General features: G+C 42.6%; 1 protein-coding gene across 1 annotated transcript; it reads left to right on the top strand.

Moving 5' to 3' along the window:
* The first annotated feature begins 2,989 nt into the window (after positions 1 to 2,989).
* Positions 2,990 to 24,428, top strand: afg3l2 (AFG3-like AAA ATPase 2). The gene is made up of 17 exons (XM_035787546.2): positions 2,990 to 3,261; positions 5,992 to 6,091; positions 6,250 to 6,330; positions 8,095 to 8,228; positions 9,033 to 9,185; positions 9,361 to 9,435; positions 9,565 to 9,689; positions 10,041 to 10,317; positions 10,593 to 10,730; positions 12,440 to 12,593; positions 13,806 to 13,913; positions 14,260 to 14,385; positions 17,112 to 17,222; positions 18,305 to 18,420; positions 22,592 to 22,792; positions 23,353 to 23,547; positions 23,666 to 24,428. The coding sequence occupies exons 1-17, from the start codon at positions 3,160 to 3,162 to the stop codon at positions 23,900 to 23,902; spliced, it is 2,433 nt and encodes an 810-aa protein (XP_035643439.1). The 5' UTR covers positions 2,990 to 3,159; the 3' UTR covers positions 23,903 to 24,428.
* Positions 24,429 to 25,081: the final 653 nt, after the last annotated feature.

Here is a 25,081-nt window from a genome sequence, read left to right as displayed (position 1 = left end):
TATGAGATTGGAGAACACATTGGAAATTCTCCATGTGAAGAAGGTGGATCTTTTTTACTTTTATCGCAATAGTGGTAAATGGAACCGATCAAGTTGAAAAGAAGTCACGAAAGATTGACATCATTGTTTCCGCTGTTGAACGGTTCTTTGGATTAAAATATTTAATGTACTTTCTCGAGCGGCCCCATCCTCTCATGCCCTAGAGCCTGAGTAGGGAATTACGGAGGTTTTGACATTTGTTACATGTAAAAAAAAATACATTTAATAGTGTTGATAATAGGATATGTAGAAGGGCGAGCCGGTCAAGGATCGATTCAGACAAGGTGGTAAAATTTGTACGACAAGCGACAGTTTATTCAGAGTGAGAATATCTGGTACACGTAAATACGGCCCTTCCGTTAGCCCATCAGACCAGCAGGAAAAGAGAGCGAGTTAACCGCTACACACACAATTTATACAGAACAGAAAGTAGGTTGATCCTGGAAGATCGGATCTTTGGATTGGTTCATCTGGGGTGTAGTCTGTAGTCTTCCGCCATTGGCTCAGTTGTCTGTCCGTCATCGTAGAATCCTCTTCGGGCACACAGTGTTCGACTAAAAGGGAGATTGTGTGTAATGTGAGAGCTATCCTGTAGGGGACCCCACAGGCTTGACTGTGAGTTGTAGCCATGTATTTAGCAGTAGGCTGGTCACTTGCATAAGAAATAGCGATTCTTTACAATAGTGTGTGTGGATTAATTACTTTTTCTCCCATATCTGTAATGGAATGTATTAAAACATTTTTTTTACCCAGGTCCAATTGGTGATAGGAATACAAAATTAGTTTTGGGAGCTACACCATCAAATCTGAGAGAAGAAGACTGGAACTGAATCCGTTAGTCGACAGGGCTGCCTGCTGAATGGTACCTATTCGGGAAGATGGCGGAGGCGGATGTTTTGTTTGAATCAGATGGCGCGTTGAGTGGAGACAAGTGAGAAGGAATGGATTACAGTGGCAAATAAAAAAGAAAACAAGAGAAGGAAAGTGGTTGTGGAGTCTAGTAAATCCAAGCCTAGTTCTGACTGTTCTTTAGTCTGAGTTTTGGATCGAAAGAGAAACCCGGGAGATCCGTTTTGAAGTCTCAACGAAAATCATAGATGCGTTAGATGAGGTGGCGTCAGTGAAAATAACAAGAAATTGGTTTATTTGGTTTATTTTTGTATGTCCAAGGAGCAGAAGGAGCGTGCTTTGCACCTGAAAAAGATATTGAATTTGAATGTGTCACGTGTGGATCTGCGATGCAGGGCACCTATTAAGTGGGTTATTTCTGGAGTGGCGCAAGAAGTGAATGCAAAGGATGTAACTGAAGAAATAGATGCAGTGGTTGTTGCATGACAACTGACCCGTATGGTGGATGGAATGAGGTAGCCCAGTGGTTGGTGCAGGCCGACTGACCCGTATGGTGGATGGAGTGAGGAAGCCCAGTGGTTGGTGCAGGCCGACTGACCCGTATGGTGGATGGAGTGAGGAAGCCCAGTGGTTGGTGCAGGCCGACTGACCCGTATGGCGGATGGAGTGAGGAAGCCCAGTGGTTGGTGCAGGCCGACTGACCCGTATGGCGGATGGAGTGAGGAAGCCCAGTGGTTGGTGCAGGCCGACTGACCCGTATGGTGGGTGGAGTGAGGAAGCCCAGTGGTTGGTGCAGGCTGACTGACCCATATGGTGGATGGAGTGAGGAAGCCCAGTCCATCCAGTATTTTTGTTTTTTGAAGAACATGCGTATATTTGGGTTATGTGAGATATCCTGTAAGAGCCTTCGTGCCCAAACCCCCTGCAGTGTGATAAATGTAAACTGTTTGGACATGTCAAGTGTATGTAGATGGGAGGGGCATGCACCAGAATTCATGAAGTGCCCTGTTACATTGAAGGAGACCGAGGTGGCAAGAATTAGTTCAGCGTGTCTCCTATCCGGAGGTGGTCAGAAGAGTGGAAGGAGGGAGTAATGTTGATGAAACCATGGTAGTTGAATCAGAGACTGTCGTGGAAATCTTGAATCACTTCCACTTTCAGATAACACTCATGGTCACTCCCCTCTATGTAGATGATTAACACCCCTTGGCCTCTTGCCACCATTATCTTTCTGTCTCAATTCATGCTTGTTTACAGATTATATCGGTGGCGTAACCATAGCAACGATACAAAAAAACAAGACACAAGTAATGCAGGTGTCTGTCTAATGATACTCATAGGATTACATAATGGCTTCCCTTAGTCTGTAATGGCGCAGACATACATATATAATACAACCATATGCCTTAAAGCTAGTCACAGGACCAGGCATTGACTTCCCTCAGGCCTACAACAGCACAGGCATACATTTTCTGCTTAAGTTCTGTTTTTACAATGTCTAGTGATAAACTCCATGTTGACCCAGCTCTGTTCAACTGAGTACAGCCTTTATTCTGCTTGCACATGTCTATTGATGAACCTTATGTTGATTCTGCTTACTACTTCTGGGAGTACAGTCTAGATACTGGGAAATCACCCCTAGTCGTGAATTTTCTCCTGCAAGACCTCAGTAGATGTTGCTCGCCCACCGGATCCTGACACAATGCATGTAAAAAAAAAAGGTGGACTTTGTATTGTTTATTGTATTGGTTTTAAACTGTACAGCGCAAACAAATAAGAAATCTGAGAAAACAGGCATTGTGAGTGCGGCTGAATGTTTTTTAAATGTATTTTACAGCAGAGGTATTACAAGGAATCTTGTCTATGAATGCTCGGTCTACACAGGCCCCTGAGCCTGTGTAGGGATGTGATTTGTTTTATCACTGAAGGAGTGGGGTGGGGCTTTTTTTTATTTTAGAAATGTATTTTTTTTGTATATGATGGTGATATTATAACCCTCCTTTTTCGCAATGGATTTTATTTTTCTTCCGTTCACTACCAGTACAGTAGGTGGCGGCTATAAACCAAATTAGGTGTAGTCTGCCGTAAAAGAACAAGAGAAGCGCTGCGTCATTACGTCATGTTGAAGGGAAAAAATAATGGCGGCTCTTGTAATGGGATGGGATAGTGCATGTATGAGATAAGTCTTCAAAACATTTTTTTTTTGTGATAAATCTTTATGAAAAAAATTTATCCGTTAGAATAACCAAGGTGTCAACGTAACAAGTCAGAATGGCTCACCGATACCTCCGCTTGTCAAGAGGTGGCAGGAATCTATTCAAAATGTTGCTGCCTCCAAACGTCAGAACAACTCACGTTAACGGTGCACGACTGGTGAGTTGCAATCTAGCTAACGACGTTACAACATCAAAACAAACAGCGCTAGTCGATTCTCATTGCATGACAAGGCATTACGAGTTTGTTTTGGCAATAGGTAGTCTTTACATGTGGTTTGTGTGTAGAAATCTAGATAACTGTCATAATCCAACATTATTTTGCCCAACAAAACAACCTGTCATTCTACCTAGCAGAACAGGCCTGCGAATGACATTGCCGTGGTTGGATAACACAGGGCGAGATTACATGATGAATTAAATTGTTATTTAACGTTAGCTAGTCAACTATCGCGTGTTAAACTAACGTTACAACATGTCTAGCTATTTTAGGTAACGTTATGTATACACGTGTAGTGACTATTTGCATTCGCCAATGTTAAAATACGGACTACGCGTGGTGATTTGTATCGTTCCACACCAGATGCGATCAGGACACGCAGATGGAAAGATCACAAAGAACTCTGAACGAATTAATTTAATTTGGGGACAGGTCGAAAAGCATATGAAACATTCATGGACATTTAACTAGCTAATTTGTCATGGGATATATATACATTGGCTTGTTATTTTACTTGATATGTACACTGTCCCCTTTCTTGCTGGATCTTTTGTAGAATATCAACCCATTTTGAGTCAAACAAAATCGTGTGTTCTCTACTCCTACAGTTAATCTACAGATGAAAGGGGAAAACCCAGTTAGTTAAAAAGTGATCTCTCCTAGTAAGGTCTTTTTTCTATTTTATGTGGTGTTTGCAACCTGCTGGATTGGAGTCTGGACCTCGTTCATCTTTAATTAAATCACCTAAGCGGGGTTATGCTCCTAAAAAACAATGAGGAGGAAGGACTTGTAGCGCATTGAGCGTCTAAAATAGAACCAAGTTGATAGAACCAATGTTTATTATAGCGCCTGGCTATGCAGACGCCCGCAAGCAATTTGGATGAAATGATTGAATAAGATGTATGTGTAAGTTTATTTTGCAATGCAGCCAGTGTGGTCAGAATGTTGTTCAACTGACAGTTCAGGGAATTTTTAAGATTTCAGAGCGATCGTTAAACTAGCTAATGATGCTTCAGTTTTTTTAATCTCTACCTATTTTTTTGTTGTAGTGTTACTCTGAGAAATGACAGTAGGCGCACCAACAAAAAATGTAATGGTGCAATATTTCTGAAGTGTATTCCATGACGTTTTCACATGCACTTGGTTTCTATACGTAGTACTCAAGTAAAGACAAGGGTTTCTCAAATATTTTATATTTTATTTCATGGTATCCAATTGGTAGTTACAGTCCTGTCTAGAGGTCGACCGATTATTATTTTTCAATACCGATTATTGGAGGACCAAAAAAGCCATACGGATCAATCGGCCGATTAAAAAATATATGTATATATATTTTTTTTGTAATAATGACAATTACAACAATACTGAATTAACACTTTAACTTAATATAAAACATCAATAAAATCAATTTAGCCTCAAATAAATAATGAAACCTGTTCAATTTGGTTTAAATAATGCAAAAGCAAAGTGTTGGAGAAGAAACTAAAAGTACAATATGTGCCATGTGAAAAAAAGCTAACGTTTAAGTTCCTTGCTCAGAACATGAGAACATATGAAAGTTAATGGTTCCTTTTAACTTGAGACTTCAAAATTCCAAGGTAAGAGGTTTTAGCTTGTAGTTAATATAGTATTTATAGGACTAGTTCTCTCTATACCATTTGTATTTCATATACCTTTGACTATTGGATGTTCTTATAGGCACTTTAGTATTGCCAGTGTAACAGTATAGCTTCCGTCCTCCTCGCCCCTACCTGGGCTCAAACCAGGAACACATCGACAACAGCCACACTCGAAGCAGCGTTACCCATCGCTCCACAAAAGCCACGGCACTTGCAGCGCATGGGGAATAACTACTCCAAATCTAAAAGCGAGTGACGTTTGAAACAGTATTAGTGCACACCCAGCTCACTAGCTAGCCATTTCATATTGGTTACACCAGCCATTAGGCTGATAGGCTTGAAGTCATAAACATCTGTGTTTCTGCGAAGAGCTGCTGGCAAAACGCACAAAAGTGCTGTTTGAATGAATGATTACGGGCCTGCTGCTGCTCAGTCAGACTGCTCTATCAAATCAGACTTAATTATAACATAATAACACACAGAAATACGAGCCTTTGGTCATTAATATGGTTGAATCCGGAAATGATCGATTAATCGGTCAACCTCTAGTCCTGTCCCATCGCTGCAACTCCCATATGAACTCGGGAGAGGTTTGGAATCCTGGAATCGAACCAGGTCCTCTAGTGGCACAGCTAGCAACTGCGATTCAGTGCTTTAGACCACTGCGCCACTCGGGAGGCCCGTGTTTCTCAATTCTAACTATTCTAACACTACTACTTAAATACACCAATGGCTTAAAAACTAGACGCAGTTGAAGGTGTGCTGCTGTTTGAATCGATCAAAACGTTTAAAAGGACGGTGGTGCCCACGGATGGAGTTGAGGAAAAAGTGCATTTATTTAGTGCAACATTATTTTTTCCAAGCATTCAGGTTATGTATGTATTATGTATGGCTCAGTTGATGGGGCGTGGCGCTTGCAACACCAGTGTTGTGGGTTCGAAGCCCTGGATCGTCCATACATAACATGAATGCATACATGACTAAGTAGCTTTGGATAAAAGCGTCTGCTAAATGGCATATGTTATGTTGATTGTCATCTTTCATTTTCAAGGTCTCCAGCCAAGTAGACAGCCAGATAGTACTTGAAAGGAGGACTCTGTTTGAACATGTGTTAGGTGCCTATCAAAGACTCTGCTCCAAACCACCAAAAGGTATGTACCTCAACATTCACTCTATTCATCTAGCAGATTCCCATTCTTTCTGATTATATATCAAACGAAGCATATATTTATGGGTCATTAAAATGAGAGAAGTTTTTCATGCTCATTTATGATTTTGTGCGCTCTAAAGTTTGGTGTTCTTACTACAGGATTTGAAAAATATTTCCCCAATGGTCCGAAGAGTGCGCCGAAGAGCAGTGAATCCAACCCAACCAGTGGAGAAGCCAAAGGTAATTTAAGCCACTGACAAAATATACTTTCTCGTCCTGTCGTTAGCTGGCTAAGACCTACTGAACACTACAGTGCATTAGGAAAGTATTCAGACCCCTTCCCTTTTTCCACCTTTTGTTACCTTACAGCCTTATATTAAAATCTATTAAATAAAAAACAATCCTCATAAAAATACAAATAAACGAGGAGTGCCCCATAATGACATCACAATACCCCATAATGACATCACAATACCCCATAATGACATCACAATACCCCATAATGACAAAGCGAAAACAGGTTTTTAGACCTTTTTGCACATGTATTAATGTATTCAGACCCTTTGCTATGAGACTCAATTGAGCTCTGGTGCATCCTGTTTGCATTGATCATCCTTGAGATGTTTCTACAACTTCATTGGAGTCCACCTGTGGTACATTCAATTGATTGGACATGATTTGGAAAGGCACACACCTGTCTGTATAAAGTTCCACAGTTGACAGTGAATGTCAGAGCAAATCTGGGGATGGTTTATCTAAACATTTCTGCAGCATTGAAGGTCCCCAAGAACAGTGGCCTCCATCATTCTTAAATGAAAGTTTGGAACCACCAACACTCTTCTCAGAGCTGGCTGCCTGGCCAAACTGAGCAATTGGGGGAGAAGGGCCTTGATCAGGAAGTTGACCAAGAACCTGATGGTCACGCTGACAGAGTTCCTCTGTGGAGATGGGAGAACCTTCCAGAAGGACAACCATCTCTGCAGCACTCCACCAATCAGGCCTTTATGGTAGAGTGGCCAGACGGAAGCCACTCCTCAGTAAAAGGCACATGACAGTCCGCTTGGAGTTTGCCAAATGGCACCTAAAGACTCTCAGACCATGAGAAACAAGATTCTCTGGTCTGATGAAACCAAGATTGAAGTCTGAATGGCCTGGCCTGAATGCCAAGCGTCACGTCTGGAGGAAACATGGCACCATCCCTACGGGGAAGCATCCCTACGGCAGCATCACGCTGTGGGAATGTTTTTCAGCGGCAGGGACTGGGAGACTAGTCAAGGTCGAGGGAAAGTACAGAGAGGTCCTTAATGAAAACTTGCTCTGGGGGGGTTGAGGACCACAGACTGGGGGCGAAGGTTCACTTTCCAACAGAACAACGACCCTAAGCATACAGCCAAGAGAACGCAGGAGTGTCTTCGGGACAAGTCTGTCCTTGAGTGGTAAATCGAGAGCCCGATCAAAACATCTCTGGAGAGACCTGAAAATAGCTGTGCAGCGACACTCCCCCCTCCAACCTGACAGAGCTTGAGAGGATCTGCAGAGAAGAATGGGAGAAACTCAAGGCTGTAATCGCTGCCAAAGGTGCTTCAACAAAGTACTGAGTATAAAGGGTCTGAATACTTTTGTCAAAGTGATATTTTTTTATTGAATTGTTATACATTTTCTAAACACCTGTTTTTGCATTGTCATTATGGGGTATTGTGATGTCATTATGGGGTATTGTGTGTAGATTGTGGGGGGAAAAAACAAATGAATCAATTTTAGAATAAGGCCGTAATGTAACAAGATGGTGAAAAAGTCACGGGGGTCTGAATTCTTTCCCAAATGCACTGTATGTGTTGATTAAGAAAATGTTCACTTTTCCAGTATTTAGATGAGGTATGTCATCATGTAAATTATACCTATGGAAGCCTCTGTTTACTTCTGCACTACACCAATTCCAAGTTCTAAACAGAGGGTTGACTTCGGTTTTAGGCTGAAAACTGATGTGTCTATCTGCCTTCTCAGAGGCCAAGCCAACTACCAATGCACAGAAGGCCACTGGTAGATCTAGTGGAGGAGGAGGAGGTGGGGCCTCAGGCGGAGGAGGAAAAAGGGGAGGCAGGAAGGATGAGTCCCATTGGTATAGCCGGCTACAAAAGGTGAGAATCGACACCTGAAACCTGGTCGGAAGTTGACTTAATGATCTGGGTATTTGGAGCTAACCAAGGTCTTACCACTCATACCATTATTTTTCACTACTGTTAGCATCATGTCAATGCTAAACTGTTGTAAACAAAACCCAACAAGACAATTGTTAGAGGAATTTAACTCCGATATGTTCATTAACCAATTCAATTAAAACACTGTCCGTTTCTAAGAATTTGTAAGATACTTATTTGCATAAAATGGACAGAGACCAGTCTGAAAATTAATCAGTAGCGTTTATTTTCCGAGAGCTCTCCTCATAATACCATGTACATTAGTTTATATACCTCACATTTCGTCATAAATGTCTCTCCTCCTCTCGGATACAATGTCAATAAAGTTCACAAGCCTTCCCACATTGTCTGCCACCTGTTAAACAATCTACGACAAGCCCAAGGTCTCTCCCCTCCCTGGGTCGAGACAGAATGTCCTGTAAGGATCACAGCATTCCAGCCGGTCTGATGATAGCTCCATTAGTTTCTAACAAGGAACAGAAAGTCCTTGTTCTAATTCTTGACTAAAACTACACACATTACATTCTGTATTATGATTATAATAAGATTCATACATCTGTACAGTAACATAGTAGTGTTCTGTTTAGTTATAGTTATAGGTTAAATGTATACATTATTTCGTCATTATTCATAAAAATCCCATAACAACAATATAGTGTACAGTACAAACAGAGCAAATGAGACAAAACGATACGATGAAATTGGTTGTTATTTCAAATTCTTCCGCAACGTGTTTATCCTTAGGGTGACGTGCCATGGGACGATAAGGAGTTCCGTATGTACTTCCTGAGTGGGGCTGCATTTTGGACCATGGTTACATATTTCTTTTTTTTACGGGAAGGCGGGAGAGAGGTCACTTGGAAAGACTTTGTCAATAACTACCTCTCGAAAGACGTCGTAAGTATTCTATTAGTATCATTGATAGGAAAATGGTGTGTAATTTTTAACAATATAAAATTGCGTGTTAAGGCTCGAGGTTAGATGTTAGTTTGCTTGATGTATGGTGTGAATCTGATGATTTGACCGTCTCACATTCGGGGACTTGAATTTGGATCTTTCTTTTTCTCTCTAGGTTGACAGATTGGAAGTAATAAACAAGCGCTATGTGAAAGTGGTATTTACACCCGGAAAGACTCCAGTTGATGGAGTAAGTAAAATATTTGTGTGTATATATATATATATATTTATTTATTTTTTATTTTATATTATGCATGTGTTCTCTTCCTCACTTGTTAGAACAAAGGTAGTAATGAGTGGTTTATATTTTGGTACCCAGCAATACGTGTGGTTCAACATCGGCAGCGTGGACACGTTTGAGCGGAACCTAGAGACAGCTCAGTATGAGATGGGTATCGAGGGGGAGAACCGTCTGCCAGTGGTGTACTCCGCTGAAAGCGACGGGTAAGTTGGACACCAAATTGACTGAAATGGGAAGAGATCACCTTTAATAAGAAATGCTCCTTTTTCCTTTACCGTCGGGAAAATTCAAAAGGCATTCGCGCATCTGAGCAATCTAATTTGCAGGTGCATGGCAACAGTTGAACAAGATGAAGGAAAAAGGAAACCGCACACTGCTCTTGATAGTATCACTGATCTTTAATGAGCTTACGTATCGGCCTCACGGCCTTCGTCAGGGCTTTTAGCACAAGGGGTTAAAATGGAGGGGAGCAGAGTAGGGTTCATCTTTTAAAGCTTCCGTTAGGAACACGGCCCAGCTCTAATCCCAGTAGCACACCTCTCTTCTCCCCTCAGGTCGTTCCTGCTCAGCATGCTGCCCACCGTGCTCATCATCGGCTTCCTGCTCTTCATGCTGCGACGGGGGCCAGCAGGAGCTGGCCGACCGGGCGGCCGGGGCATGGGAGGACTATTCAGTGTCAGCGAGACAACGGCCAAGGTGTTGCGCGATGAGATCGACGTGAAGTTCAAGGACGTGGCAGGCTGCGAGGAGGCCAAGCTGGAGATCATGGAGTTTGTCAACTTCCTCAAGAACCCCAAGCAGTACCAGGACCTGGGCGCCAAGATCCCCAAGGTGAGCCAGCAGGAGAGAACTTTGCTTATAAGGATAAACAATATGTGAAAATTCCACTTAGCCTATCATAGGGCAAGGTGGAGCTACCACCATATTGCCTATACATATAAAATAAAAATAATCTGATAGGGGCAGGGGGGGTATTTCTAGGAGTAAGTAAGCAATGAGCATGTTCCAGAGGGTCAATATGTTATAGCAGTCTTCTGGGATGCACAGCATGACTGCAAAACCGACATCCTGGAACATCACCCAGGTCATACTCTTCTATGTCACAGGGGGCCATCCTGACGGGACCCCCTGGCACAGGGAAGACCCTGCTGGCCAAGGCCACCGCCGGAGAGGCCGACGTCCCCTTTATCACCGTAAATGGCTCAGAGTTCCTGGAGATGTTTGTGGGCGTGGGCCCCGCCAGGGTAAGTGACAACACTGTGGATCTTGGTGTCAGTATACTTTGGGTTGATGGACATTTCTGATTGATTGCATAATGTATTGTTCATTTTACCATGTCAATTTTTTTTATTTTTTTTTCATCAAAGCTTAACTGTGTTCCAACGCTCTTTCATTTGAATGTCCACCTGACAAAAGGAAAGAACAGCCATCAAATTCTTTCACATCTACCTGCCCTGACGAGCCCCGCCCAGTAGTGCCTCGCCCCGCCCAGTAGTGCCTCGCCCCGCCCGGTAGTGCCTCGCCCCGCCCGGTAGTGCCTCGCCCCGCCCGGTAGTGCCTCACCCCGCCCAGTAGTGCCTCACCCCGCCCAGTAGTGCCTCGCCCTGCCCAGTAGTGCCTCGCCCTGCCCGGTAGTGCCTCGCCCCGCCCGGTAGTGCCTCGCTCCGCCCGGTAGTGCCTCGCCCCGCCCGGTAGTGCCTCGCTCCGCCCGGTAGTGCCTCGCTCCGCCCGGTAGTGCCTCGCCCCGCCCGGTAGTGCCTCGCCCCGCCCGGTAGTTCCCCGTCCTGTCAGCCTTGCCAAGTGGAGCCATGTCCTAATGTTCATACTCACAATTCTTGACAGTTGCGTCTTGCTCTCGATTGGAAGATTTCTGAAGCAGGACTCCAGTTTCAAAGTAATATCAGTGATGGGCTTGGGCGGTATCCAGATTGTCTTACCTGCATACCGACCTTTATACCGTTCCAGTATATTGGGTAATACCGGCACTGAACACGAGGGGCGATCTTTTTTTATTTTTTTATCCGAAGGTTAGCAATGCAAACAAGTACATGTAAAAAAGTACATGTAAAAAAATTTAAAAAAAATACATTTTTTATTTTCTGCATGCACAAAACAAATATTAGACAGTATGGCTCTTGATCCAGGAGGGGTTTCTCTGCTGTTACCAATAGAGGAGCTTGATTGCAGGAAGCTAACCGCTTAGTTAGATAACTAGGTACTAAATTGGCAAACCAAATGCACAACTGCAGAGCATCTAGCACATTTCTAGAAAGTTTAACTTATTAGTTCTAAGATATATCTAGCTGGCAAACATTTAGTTGTGAATTCCATTCTGTAACTAGATAACCTAGTGCGTGCTGCACAATGATGAGGGACTTCCAAGACTCTGGTCTCTCATCGTTGTGTACTTGCAAACAAGAACTTGTGACTGGGGACAACCGGTCAGCTTCATAATGTGGCAGGTGAAATGAAGAACGCGGCAGAGGCAGCAGGGTAGCCTAGTGGTTACAGCGTTGGACTAGTTACCGGAAGGTTGCGAGTTCAAACCCCCGAGCTGACATGGTACAAATCTGTCGTTCTGCCCCTGAACAGGCAGTTCACCCACTGTTCCTAGGCCGTCATTGAAAATAAGAATTTGTTCTTAACTGACTTGCCTAGTTAAATAAAAAAGCAGATTGCTTTTTAAAAAAAATATTTATTTATTTATTATTATCTCCTAACGTTTTGCACAAGTTGACTGCAGGTATTTACTTAATAAAAACGTAGCTGCAAATATTAAGATTTATTAAACTTTAAAGAAATAGTTTCAACAGTATTGAAAAACCATCCCGTGGCTAATTCCAAATACCTCGGTATACGGTATATAGGGTGTACCACCCAAGCCTATACACGGTGTAACGCCAAAGCCTAATGTACTCTGCGTTTTATTCTCTCCCTGCTTTGTGCTTTCCAGGTTCGAGATCTGTTTGTCATGGCCCGTAAGAATGCCCCTTGTATCCTCTTCATTGACGAGATCGACGCAGTAGGGCGCAAGCGAGGCAGAGGGAACTTTGGTGGCCAGAGCGAGCAGGAAAACACCCTCAATCAGCTGCTGGTCGAGATGGATGGTGTGTATCGCTCAGGGTCAAATTAACGAAGGCTTGAGGCAAAAAAAAATGTATAGTTCATCAAATCCAGCCAATATTTTGCAATGACTGGGACAATGAATGCCCCAGTCAAAATACGTAGTCCACTCATTTTGTGAGGTCTGTCTCTACACAGGCCACCACAGTAGGGATGGACACAGTTTTTCGAATATCCGAACATACTTTAGTATTCAATTACTTGGGAGAGTATTCATTTTTTCTGAAAGAGAAAATAGGAAGTGAAGTTGGGAGATTTTATTCAATGCAAGAATGGAATTAAAATTACAGAATGAAGTTGGCTACAATGATCAACCAACATGTAGGCTGTTGTTTCATATGAATGGAGTTGTAGACATTGGACAGGGAGCGCAGTTAAATGGCCTCGAGCTGGCTACCTGAGCTGGCTGGCTAACTTGGCTGGCTGGCTGGCTAGCTAACTTGGCTGGCTGGCTACTGATTGAAATTATAATTTAGATGAGTGTTTCTTAATCCTGGTCCGGTAGACCCAAAGGGGTCCACATTGTTTGTAGTTTTTGCCCTAGCACTTACACACCCGATTCCACTAAAGGTTTGATAGTTGATTCAGTGTTTCCCCTGGTATTGGGCGTGGCCAATTGCACGTTCTCCAACCAATGTTTTTATCAGCCACCCTCTTGGCCACAGAGACATTCTGCGGTTTAATGCTGATTTCCTGCAATTCAACACATCTTTTCATGGGGCTGGGAGAATGTAATGGCATTTTTAAAGCTACTTTCCTGTTCGTATGTGTGACTCAAACATTATAACGAAATAACTGGGGGCCCCCTTGCCAAATTTTTGATTCACTCTCAAAGTATTTTTGTTAGTTCTCTAAGATCTTGTAAAAAATAAATATATAGGTTTATCCTACATACTTTTATGTACATCTACAGATTGGTGTCTGTTTGGAAGCACACCACTGGTGGGAAAATGCACATTTTCTTAATGATTTTTAGAATATTCTGTCACCAGTTGGATGGGAACCTAGCTACTGACAAGAGCTAGGCCCGCTATTGCTAAATGAATATAGGGGAAACACTGATAATGGAATCAGGTGTGTGTTGCTAGGGTTAAAAACTAAAATATGCACCCCTTTGGGGTCGACCAGGATTAAGAAACACTGATATAAACAGAATCCATATGACACTGTCACCTACCATTTTTCTCTCTTTCCAGGGTTTAACACGGCAACCAATGTAGTAGTGCTAGCAGGTACTAATAGACCTGACATCCTGGACCCTGCATTGATGAGGCCCGGACGCTTTGACAGACAGATTTACATTGGTACGAGCCCATATTTTTATTTTATCATATGCCCCCGTACTGCTTGGGTTTCGTCCTGTTCTGGTTTAATGTAGTTGTTGAATATGGTAAAATAAAAGAAAATATGAATCCACTGTAATAAAGGAAAACCATAGTACAACTTTAATTATCTGTTAATGAACCACCATGTAATAGTGAAGCTATTACCACAACATGTCACATATCATAACCTATCTAGGAGCCTGAAATTTGTTTAGTTTTTAGTAGTAATTGGTCAACTTTTAGTTGATGCTAAAAGGAATGACTGACCAAGATAGGAAACTGTGGAAAAGCTTTTAAACATTTTCCTTGTCATTGTTTTTCGCAGGTCATCCTGACATTAAAGGCAGATCGTCCATATTTAAAGTGCACTTGAGGCCTTTGAAAATGGATGCAGAGATGGACAAAGAAGCTCTCGCTAGGAAAATGGCTGCCCTCACCCCAGGCTTCTCAGGTAGGTTTTTGAGGCACACTGGGGATGCCATCCTAGACAATGGTGTCAGAACTGCCATCATTGGTTTTATTGGCCTAGTTACAATGATCAAACTGTTAACATATTGTTGACAAACCATATTCATTATGTCATATACTGCATACCAGGGTTTAAGTTAGCTGGTAAAAACCAGCTTTTGCCCACTAAAAAAAATATTTAAAGCTACAATATGCCACTTTTTGGGCGACCTGATCAAATCCACATAGACATTTGAATTGTAGATCTGTCATTCTCATTAAAATCAAGTCTAAGAAGTGGTAGATAAGTTCTATGTGCACTATTACTGTGCTTAAGTTTTTTTTTTTTTTTCTCTCGGATTTGTGCACAAGCTGAAAATATAATATTTTTGGTTATGGGAAATATTTTTCACAGGGGTACAATGATTCTCTACACTGTAGTTGCTTTTATTATTGTTTTAAAACTTAAACTGAAGTTAGGTGAACTATTAGAATTTTAGCAACCAGGAAATGGCGAGGCGATTTCTGCACGGTACATCTTTTAAAAGCCGATAAATGAAATTTTAGCAGGTGAAATTTTGCATATCATTATTTTATTTTTTATCTTTATTTAACCAGGCAAGTCAGTTAAGAACAAATTCTTATTTTCAATGACAGCCTAGGAACAGTGGGTTAACTGCCTGTTCAGGGGCAGAACGACAGCTCGGGGATTTGAACTTGCAACCTTTCGGTTACTAGTCCCAAACGCTCTAACCACTAGGCTACCCTGCCGCCCCAATCATGCATCCCTATTCCTCGCTTGAGCACTTTCCTCTCACTACTCGCTGACTTAGGTGCATGCTGCTGAGAGAGCAAGATTGGAGTCTTGGGCTTCTGTTGATGTAAGATGATGTGATGCCTTTTTCATTGAAGTAAAATGAAAATTAGAGTATGCCTACAGTGAAAAGCATACAAGGGGAGTTTCCTTTAAGATAAGTTTTTAATACTGATGGGAAGAATGTTGGCACGGCCAAATTGCAGGCTACCGTGCAACTCGCTATTCAGGTAGGATGCAATTTAACTTATTTTTTTCGCATTTATAATTTTGTATTACTATTACTGTATATCATTGTTATTATTGTAGACCTATTTATTAATTAAAACCAGTCTTTAAATATGCACAATGTGTTTTGTTTCATTCTGTTGAGACATTTTCCTTGGATAAATTAAGTTTAGTCTGTTTTTTTCCTTTATTTTGTGCTCTGTATTTAGTTTAAGATTAAAGGTTGTAAAGTAGGCCTGTTGTAAAATGAATATTAGCATATTACTGTCATTTGTTGGGTACGGTAGGCACTAGCCTTTCTTAGTAATTGCTGCAGTACAGCCTGTTCTATAATTTTGTGAAGGTTTATTAAACCAGTTCGTAAATGTTTTGTTTCAATCTGAGCCATTTTCTTTGGACAAATTTAAGTTCCAACTGTAATGTTCGCCGCAATATAACATCCTACTCGTATTTTTCCTTATACACAATGGCTTGACTCGCCCTAATAGAGTTTAGAAACGTTTGTGAAGGTGTGGCTATGAGCCTGTTATACTGCAGTCCTATGATATGAAGGCATTGCACACCGTCTCACCAATTCAACCCCGACAGTTGGAACTTGAGGTGAGGAAGAATGTTTTAGTTTACACCAAATCTTAAAATATAATGCTTATCTTCATTAAAAAATATTTAAAAAATAGATTCTGATTTTGAACATTTGCGATGTAGCCTCCTGTATATGTGTATAACAGGCGCGGTAGTCTGAGAAGGATAATGAAATGTATGTTGCTGTCGTAGCATGCCGCAGACATATCTCTCTCTCTCTCTGGTGCTAGGCCTGAGCTTCTCTTCCTTTTTATATTTATTTGTTAAATATGAATATCCTACAGTCTGTATATGCAATGCCCTGCTGCATTTAGCGTTCAAATATCCCACAGCTGAACCGTGAGGTGGACAACTGTTATTTTAGGAAAGTAAAAAAACAATAACACAATAAATAGGCTGTACATTTTGTAATGCTGCACATTGAAACACAAGGAATAGTGTTTTTTTGATAATGGCTGTTTAAAAAAAAATATATATATATATATATATATATTTAATTTATTTCACCTTTATTTAACCTGGTAGGCAAGTTGAGAACAAGTTCTCATTTACAATTGCGACCTGGCCAAGATAAAGCAAAGCAGTTCGACAGATACAACGACACAGTTACACATGGAGTAAAACAAACATACAGTCAATAATACAGTATAAACAATTCTATATACGATGTGAGCAAATGAGGTGAGATAAGGGAGGTAAAGGCAAAAAAGGCCATGGTGGCAAAGTAAATACAGGCTGTTTTTAAGGACAGGTAATGATCTGTTTATTGTTTTGCGCTGGCTGCGTGGGTGGACGCCCTAGATCGTGCATTACAGATCCAATGCTTATGGATGGCCAGTAAAGTGCTCAAATGTCAGTTCAATTTTAAAATTCCTGGTCACTTGTCTGGTGAAAACCCTGCTGCTTACATACATACTGTACTGTATAATGTTGCATTTTCCCTGTACATTTTCATATTGATATTTGTATACAAAAATAAAATACGAATTTGTGAGGTCTTTCTTACAATGCTCATATAGATATATTTTCTGCCTTTCAATTTTTAATATGCTGATGAGGCTTAACTATAAAAATAAAAAAAATCAATTTTAATTCTGTTTTGTTAGGTGCTGATATTGCCAATGTGTGCAATGAAGCCGCGCTGATTGCTGCTCGCCACCTCGCGGACTCGATCAACCAGAAGCACTTTGAGCAGGCCATCGAACGTGTGATTGGAGGTGAGCACAAGCGCACACATATACAAATGGAACACATCCTGATTTTGCTACATACCGTATTAAGCCACTGAATCTCAGTGCTAGAGGTGTCACTACAGACCCTGGTTCGATCCCAGGCTGTATCACAACCGGCCGTGATCGGGAGTCCCGTAGGGAAGCGCACAGTTGGCCCAGCTTCGTCCGGGGTTAGGCCGTCATTGTAAATAAGAATATGTTCTTAATTAACTGACTTACATTTTTTTTATTTTTTACTAGGCATTATCATTTTATACTTTTACCCCTTTTTTGTGGTATCCAATTGGTAGTAACAGTCTTGTCTCATCGCTGCATCTCCCATACGGACTCGGGAGAGGTGAAGGTCAAGAGCCGTGCGTGTTTCCGAAGCACAACCCAGCCAAGCCGCACTGCTTCTTGACACAATGCCCACTTAACCCGGAAGCCAGCCGCACCAATGTGTCAGAGGAAACACCGTACAACTAGACTGTGTCAGCGTGCGCCAGGCCCACCACAGGAGTCGCTAGAGCGCGATGGGACAAGAACATCCCTGCCGGCCAAACCCTCCCCTAACTACGCAGGGCCAATTGTGTGCCGCCCTGTGGGTCTCCCGGTTGCGGCCGGCTGCAACATAGCCTGGACTCGAACCAGGATCTCTTGTGGCACAGCCTTAGACCACTGCGTCACTCGGGAGGCCTGACTTGCGTAGTTAATTCAAATTAAACTGTGTAACATGTATTGGCTACTTACAAGCTGTGTTGTCATGACCAGCAAACCATAGATGCAAGGTGCTCTAATTTGACTTCTCTGTCAATTGTAATGTGATTTATTAAACTTCACCTGAAATGTATTCAACTGAAAGTATAATGTATTCTAATCTATATGATCTAATTGAACTAGTGTGGCTTGATACATCGACAGGACTTTTTCCACAGCAACAAAGATCAAACATCATTTGATTACTCACTCCTTCTGTTCTACCTCCTTCAGTCAACCTTTTCCATATGAATTTGGTACCTTCTTTGTCATGCAGATTGTTTCGATGGTCACACAGGTATGTCAACTACGTTCTGTTGTTGAATGTACAGGTCTGGAGAAGAAGACTCAGGTCCTGCAACCTGAGGAGAAAAAGACTGTAGCTTACCACGAGGCAGGGCACGCTGTGGCAGGCTGGTACCTGGAGCACGCTGACCCTCTGCTCAAGGTAGATTCTAGTCACTACCAACATTCTACCTGCCCATCTATACTGGTAGATTCTAGTCACTACCAACATTCTACCTGCCCATCTATACTGGTAGATCCTAGTCACTACCAATATTCTACCTGCCTCTCTATACTGGTAGATCCTAGTCACTACCAATATTCTACCTGCCTCTCTATACTGGTAGATCCTAGTCACTACCAATATTCTACCTGCCTCTCTATACTGGTAGATCCTAGTCACTACCAACATTCTACCTGCCCATCTATACTGGTAGATCCTAGTCACTACCAATATTCTACCTGCCAATCTATACTGGTAGATCCTAGTCACTACCAACATTCTACCTGCCTCTATACTGGTAGATCCTAGTCACTACCAATATTCTACCTGCCTCTATGCTGGTAGATCCTAGTCACTACCAACATTCTACCTGCCTCTATGCTGGTAGATCCTAGTCACTACCAACATTCTACCTGCCTCTCTATACTGGTAGATCCTAGTCACTACCAACATTCTACCTGCCTCTCTATACTGGTAGATCCTAGTCACTACCAATATTCTACCTGCCTCTATGCTGGTAGATCCTAGTCACTACCAACATTCTACCTGCCTCTATGCTGGTAGATCCTAGTCACTACCAATATTCTACCTGCCTCTATGCTGGTAGATCCTAGTCCCTACCAATATTCTACCTGCCTCTCTATACTGGTAGATCCTAGTCACTACCAATAATCTACCTGCCTCTCTATACTGGTAGATCCTAGTCACTACCAATATTCTACCTGCCTCTATGCTGGTAGATCCTAGTCACTACCAATATTCTACCTGCCAATCTATACTGGTAGATCCTAGTCACTACCAACATTCTACCTGCCTCTATGCTGGTAGATCCTAGTCACTACCAATAATCTACCTGCCTCTCTATACTGGTAGATCCTAGTCACTACCAATATTCTACCTGCCTCTATGCTGGTAGATCCTAGTCACTACCAATATTCTACCTGCCAATCTATACTGGTAGATCCTAGTCACTACCAACATTCTACCTGCCTCTATGCTGGTAGATCCTAGTCACTACCAATATTTTACCTGCCTCTCTACTGGTAGATCCTAGTCACTACCAACATTCAAATCAAATCGAATTTTATTTGTCATATACACATGGTTAGCAGATGTTAATGCGAGTGTAGCGAAATGCTTGTGCTTCTAGTTCCGACAATGCAGTGATAACTAACAAGTAATCTAACTAACAATTCCAAAACTACTGTCTTATACACAGTGTAAGGGGATAAAGAATATGTACATAAGGATATATGAATGAGTGATGGTACAGAGCAGCATACAGTAGATGGTATCGAGTACAGTATATACATATGAGATGAGTATGTAGACAAAGTAAACAAAGTGGCATAGTTAAAGTGGCTAGTTATACATGTATTACATAAGGATGCAGTCGATGATGTAGAGTACAGTATATACGTATGCATATGAGATGAATAATGTAGGGTAAGTAGCATTATATAAGGTAGTATTGTTTAAAGTGGCTAGTGATATATTTACATCATTTCCCATTATTAAAGTGGCTGGAGTTGGGTCAGTGTCAATGACAGTGTGTTGGCAGCAGCCACTCAATGTTAGTGGTGGCTGTTTAACAGTCTGATGGCCTTGAGATAGAAGCTGTTTTTCAGTCTCTCGGTCCCAGCTTTGATGCACCTGTACTGACCTCGCCTTCTGGATGATAGCGGGGTGAACAGGCAGTGGATCGGGTGGTTGATGTCCTTGATGATCTTTATGGCCTTCCTGTAACATCGGGTGGTGTAGGTGTCCTGGAGGGCAGGTAGTTTGCCCCCGGTGATGCGTTGTGCAGTCCTCACTACCCTCTGGAGAGCCTTACGGTTGAGGGCGGAGCAGTTGCCGTACCAGGCGGTGATACAGCCCGCCAGGATGCTCTCGATTGTGCATCTGTAGAAGTTTGTGAGTGCTTTTGGTGACAAGCCAAATTTCTTCAGCCTCCTGAGGTTGAAGAGGCGCTGCTGCGCCTTCTTCACGACGCTGTCAGTGTGAGTGGACCAATTCAGTTTGTCTGTGATGTGTATGCCGAGGAACTTAACTTGCTACCCTCTCCACTACTGTTCCATCGATGTGGATAGGGGGGTGTTCCCTCTGCTGTTTCCTGAAGTCCACAATCATCTCCTTAGTTTTGTTGAGTGTGAGGTTATTTTCCTGACACCACACTCCGAGGGCCCTCACCTCCTCCCTGTAGGCCGTCTCGTCGTTGTTGGTAATCAAGCCTACCACTGTTGTGTCGTCCGCAAACTTGATGATTGAGTTGGAGGCGTGCGTGGCCACGCAGTCGTGGGTGAACAGGGAGTACAGGAGAGGGCTCAGAACGCACCCTTGTGGGGCCCCCGTGTTGAGGATCAGCGGGGAGGAGATGTTGTTGCCTACCCTCACCACCTGGGGGCGGCCCGTCAGGAAGTCCAGTACCCAGTTGCACAGGGTACTGTGCAACATTCTACTAACATTCTACCTGCCTCTATGCTGGTAGATCCTAGTCACTACCAATATTCTACCTGCCCATCTATACTGGTAGATCCTAGTCACTACCAATATTCTACCTGCCCATCTATAATGGTAGATCCTAGTCACTACCAATATTCTACCTGCCTCTATACTGGTAGATCCTAGTCACTACCAACATTCTACCTGCCTCTATGCTGGTAGATCCTAGTCACTACCAACATTCTACCTGCCTCTATACTGGTAGATCCTAGTCACTACCAACATTCTACCTGCCCATCTATACTGGTAGATTCTAGTCACTACCAACATTCTACCTGCCTCTCTATACTGGTAGATCCTAGTCACTACCAATATTCTACCTGCCCATCTATACTGGTAGATCCTAGTCACTACCAATATTCTACCTGCCCATCTATACTGGTAGATCCTAGTCACTACCAACATTCTACCTGCCCATCTATACTGGTAGATCCTAGTCACTACCAATATTCTACCTGCCTCTCTATACTGGTAGATCCTAGTCACTACCAATATTCTACCTGCCTCTCTATACTGGTAGATCCTAGTCACTACCAATATTCTACCTGCCTCTCTATACTGGTAGATCCTAGTCACTACCAATATTCTACCTGCCTCTCTATACTGGTAGATCCTAGTCACTACCAATATTCTACCTGCCTCTCTATATTGGTAGATCCTAGTCACTACCAATATTCTACCTGCCCATCTATTTAAAAAAAAAAAAACTTTTATTTAACTAGGCAAGTCAGTTAAGAACAAATTCTTATTTTCAATGATGGCCTGGGAACAGTGGGTTAACTGCCTGTTCAGGGGCAGAACGACAGATTTGTCAGCTCGGGGGTTTGTCAGCTCGGGGGTTTGAACTTGCAACCTTCCGGTTACTAGTCCAACACTCTTAACCACTACATACGGGTCATTGTATTGACCCAGTCGTTAATGCTAATCATTCTATTCATGCGATGTTACTATACTAAACAAATCATTATCATGTACCTAGCTAGCAGAGATTCAATGAGGATGAGCAACAAGAACTTGAATAAATAATGATTTAATAAATATAAAATAGGCTGCACTGTGCTGGTCAATGAATTAATGGAGTTGAATTTTTCATTTTACGTTCTTTCTTGGGCTACTGGCATGGGAGATATTGCATTTGTAAAATGATACATTGTTGCACAGGTTGTAGGTAGATCTACATACAACCGCCAACTGTTGCAAACCAAATGGTGGTATGGACAAATAATGTGTAGATAGATGAATTCCCTGCCTGGGCTGCGAGACAGTGGAATTATGACATTTAATACCATAGTCATGGTATTTTGCAAGAGATGTTGTCCAACCAATCGACATCCAGGATCCAAACACTAATAATGTACGCTACACCGGCTGGCTTTGCTGAGTTGGATGGTTTTTACCATGCAATCCTTAGAAAATGTGTTATGTTAATACTGACGGCTTTGTAAAACCGTCAGTCTGACTAGCTCTAGAGAATATATGCATACTTTGCAATATATTAAAGGGATAGTTCACTTTAAAAAAAAAATAAGCCTGTATCAGCCAGATTTAATACTGGGTGACCAATAACTGCCAGGCTCAACTTACCACTGACATTTTGTCCTCTCTCCAGGTATCTATCATCCCCAGAGGCAAAGGGTTAGGCTATGCCCAGTACCTACCAAAAGAGCAGTACCTATACACCAAGGAGCAGCTGCTGGACAGGATGTGCATGACGCTGGGTGGCCGCGTGTCTGAGGAGATCTTCTTCGGTCGCATCACCACGGGGGCCCAGGACGACCTCCGGAAGGTCACCCAGAGTGCATACGCCCAGGTCTGTCCGTCCCCCTTCGTCCCCACCACCACATCTATTAGCATTTCTATTGGTGTTTTTCTTTGTGTTTCACAGGTCTAGTACACAATGGGTTTATGATTGGGTAAGACGGTTGTACTAATCTCGTTAAGGTGTGTGTGTCACATTCCAGTTATTTTTGTTGATGTTGTTGAAGTAGAGTGGACTATCATATGACATTTTGCATTTTATTGAGACAGTAATGAGAGAGATGCATTCAAGTGGGAGAGTCTGTGAGAGATGAGGACGGACCTCAAGTTTCCGGTGGGGAGAAGCATACACTGAGTGTACAAAATATTAGGAACACCTGGTCTTTCCATGATATAGACTGACCAGGTGAAAAGCTGGGATCTCTTATTGACGTCACTTGTTAAATCCACTTCAATCAGTGTAGATGAAGAGGAGGAGACGGGTTAAAGAAGGATTATATGTGTATGTGTGCCATTCAGAGGGTGACTGGGCAAGACAACATATATAAGTGCCTTTGAATTAGGACATTCCAATAAAGTGTTACTCTGTTTCTACACCATAATTTTTTACAGATCGTGCAGTTTGGCATGAATGACAAGGTGGGACAGGTGTCCTTCGACTTGCCCCGGCAGGGCGAGATGACCCTTGAGAAGCCCTACAGCGAGGCCACGGCGCGCCTCATCGACACGGAGGTACGCAATCTCATCCGAGAGGCGTACGAGCGTACCCACACCCTACTGGCTGAGAAGAAAGGCGATGTGGAGAAGGTACGTGTGGTGGTAGAACATAAAAACACTCATAGGCTTACACTGTCTCACACAGACACACAAGTAAAACTTAAGCCAAATGTAATAATAAATGTATCTTCAATGGTTGCCTGGTCAGGTGGCGCAGCGTCTGCTGGAGAAGGAGGTGCTGGACAAGAAGGACATGGTGGAGCTCCTGGGGCTGCGGCCGTTCGCTGAGAAGTCCACCTACGAGGAGTTTGTGGAGGGCACGGGGGGCATGGATGAGGACACATCCCTGCCTGAGGGCCTCAAGGACTGGAACAAGGAGCGAGACAAGGAGGAAAGCACAGAGGAACAGGTGGCCCGACAGATCTCCGGAGGGATGCCCTTCTAAACGGGGACTGCTTAGCCTCACCGATGGTCGTTTTTAGTATGAGGCTGTACTGAGATTAGAACAGGTTGGTGGAAGGATGTCAGTAAAACCCCAGCTAAACGTTACCTGACTGAACCATGCCCAGGATCCCTCTGATTGGTCAGTTGCATCCTTTGCAATGGCCTGGGGGTGTATTCAGCGAGATGAAACATTCTGAATGTTGCAGATAAATATGTTATACAGGAGTTAAAGTTCTGTCATGGTTAGAGTAAACAAAATATATCAAATTTTGTTTGTGGGGGGGGGGGGGTTATTATTTTGGGTCAAGAAGACACTAGGCCACACATCTAAAACTAAAAACGATGTAGAAAATATAATAGACCAATTTATTTTATTTTATATAACTTACCTGTTTCTGGCCTTCAAAATTGATTTTGACAAACAAATCGGTCATAATAAAAATAAATCGGAGCCAAAAAGTTTTGCCGCCAAATTTTGTGTGTGTGATTTAACCTGTCATTAATAAAGCTATGTATTCCCTATTCAACATGGAGGAATAAGCATATCTGTTCACCACCAGAATATTTGAGCTGTTGGAAATCCCACTCATCGCTCACAGAGCGGGGTCATCGCTCACAGAGCGGGGTCATCGCTCTGGCTATCATTATCCTTTCTCCCGCTCCACACCAAAAACAAACTGGCGCTCCAAATTCGCTGCATTTGTTTAGTTTAAAACGATATTTTAAGTTATACCCCATCTACTTTTGTGACTATGTACCATTTTTGTTTTGAAGTAGGCTTCAAGAAGCTTCAACATTTCAACAACATGTCAAAGGCTACTGAACAAGGACCGACCTGATGATATGCAACCACTGTGTTAAAAAAGTGTTTCTCTCATATCTTGATGGTCAGGTAGGCTACTGAACAAGGACCGAACCTGATGATATGCAACCACTGTGTTAAAAAAAATGTGTTTCTCTCATATCTTGATGGTCAGGTAGGCTACCGCAGTTGTAACTGGCTCTGTAGTGCTCACATTTTACAGTTGATGGACAACTTTTAACACTTAAATGGATATCTAAACGTCTCTGTTGCTGCTACGCGAGCTCATTCGTTGTCTTGCCATCAATTACACAGGCTGTGAACTATTTCTTAGTCGACTCAATATATCAACATCTCCGAGGATTAGTAGGGGAGGGA

The sequence above is a fragment of the Oncorhynchus keta genome, chromosome 15 (genome assembly GCF_023373465.1).
Source record: "Oncorhynchus keta strain PuntledgeMale-10-30-2019 chromosome 15, Oket_V2, whole genome shotgun sequence".
Classification (NCBI taxonomy): Eukaryota; Metazoa; Chordata; class Actinopteri; order Salmoniformes; family Salmonidae; genus Oncorhynchus; species Oncorhynchus keta.
This window is presented reverse-complemented; position numbering and strand designations above follow the sequence as displayed.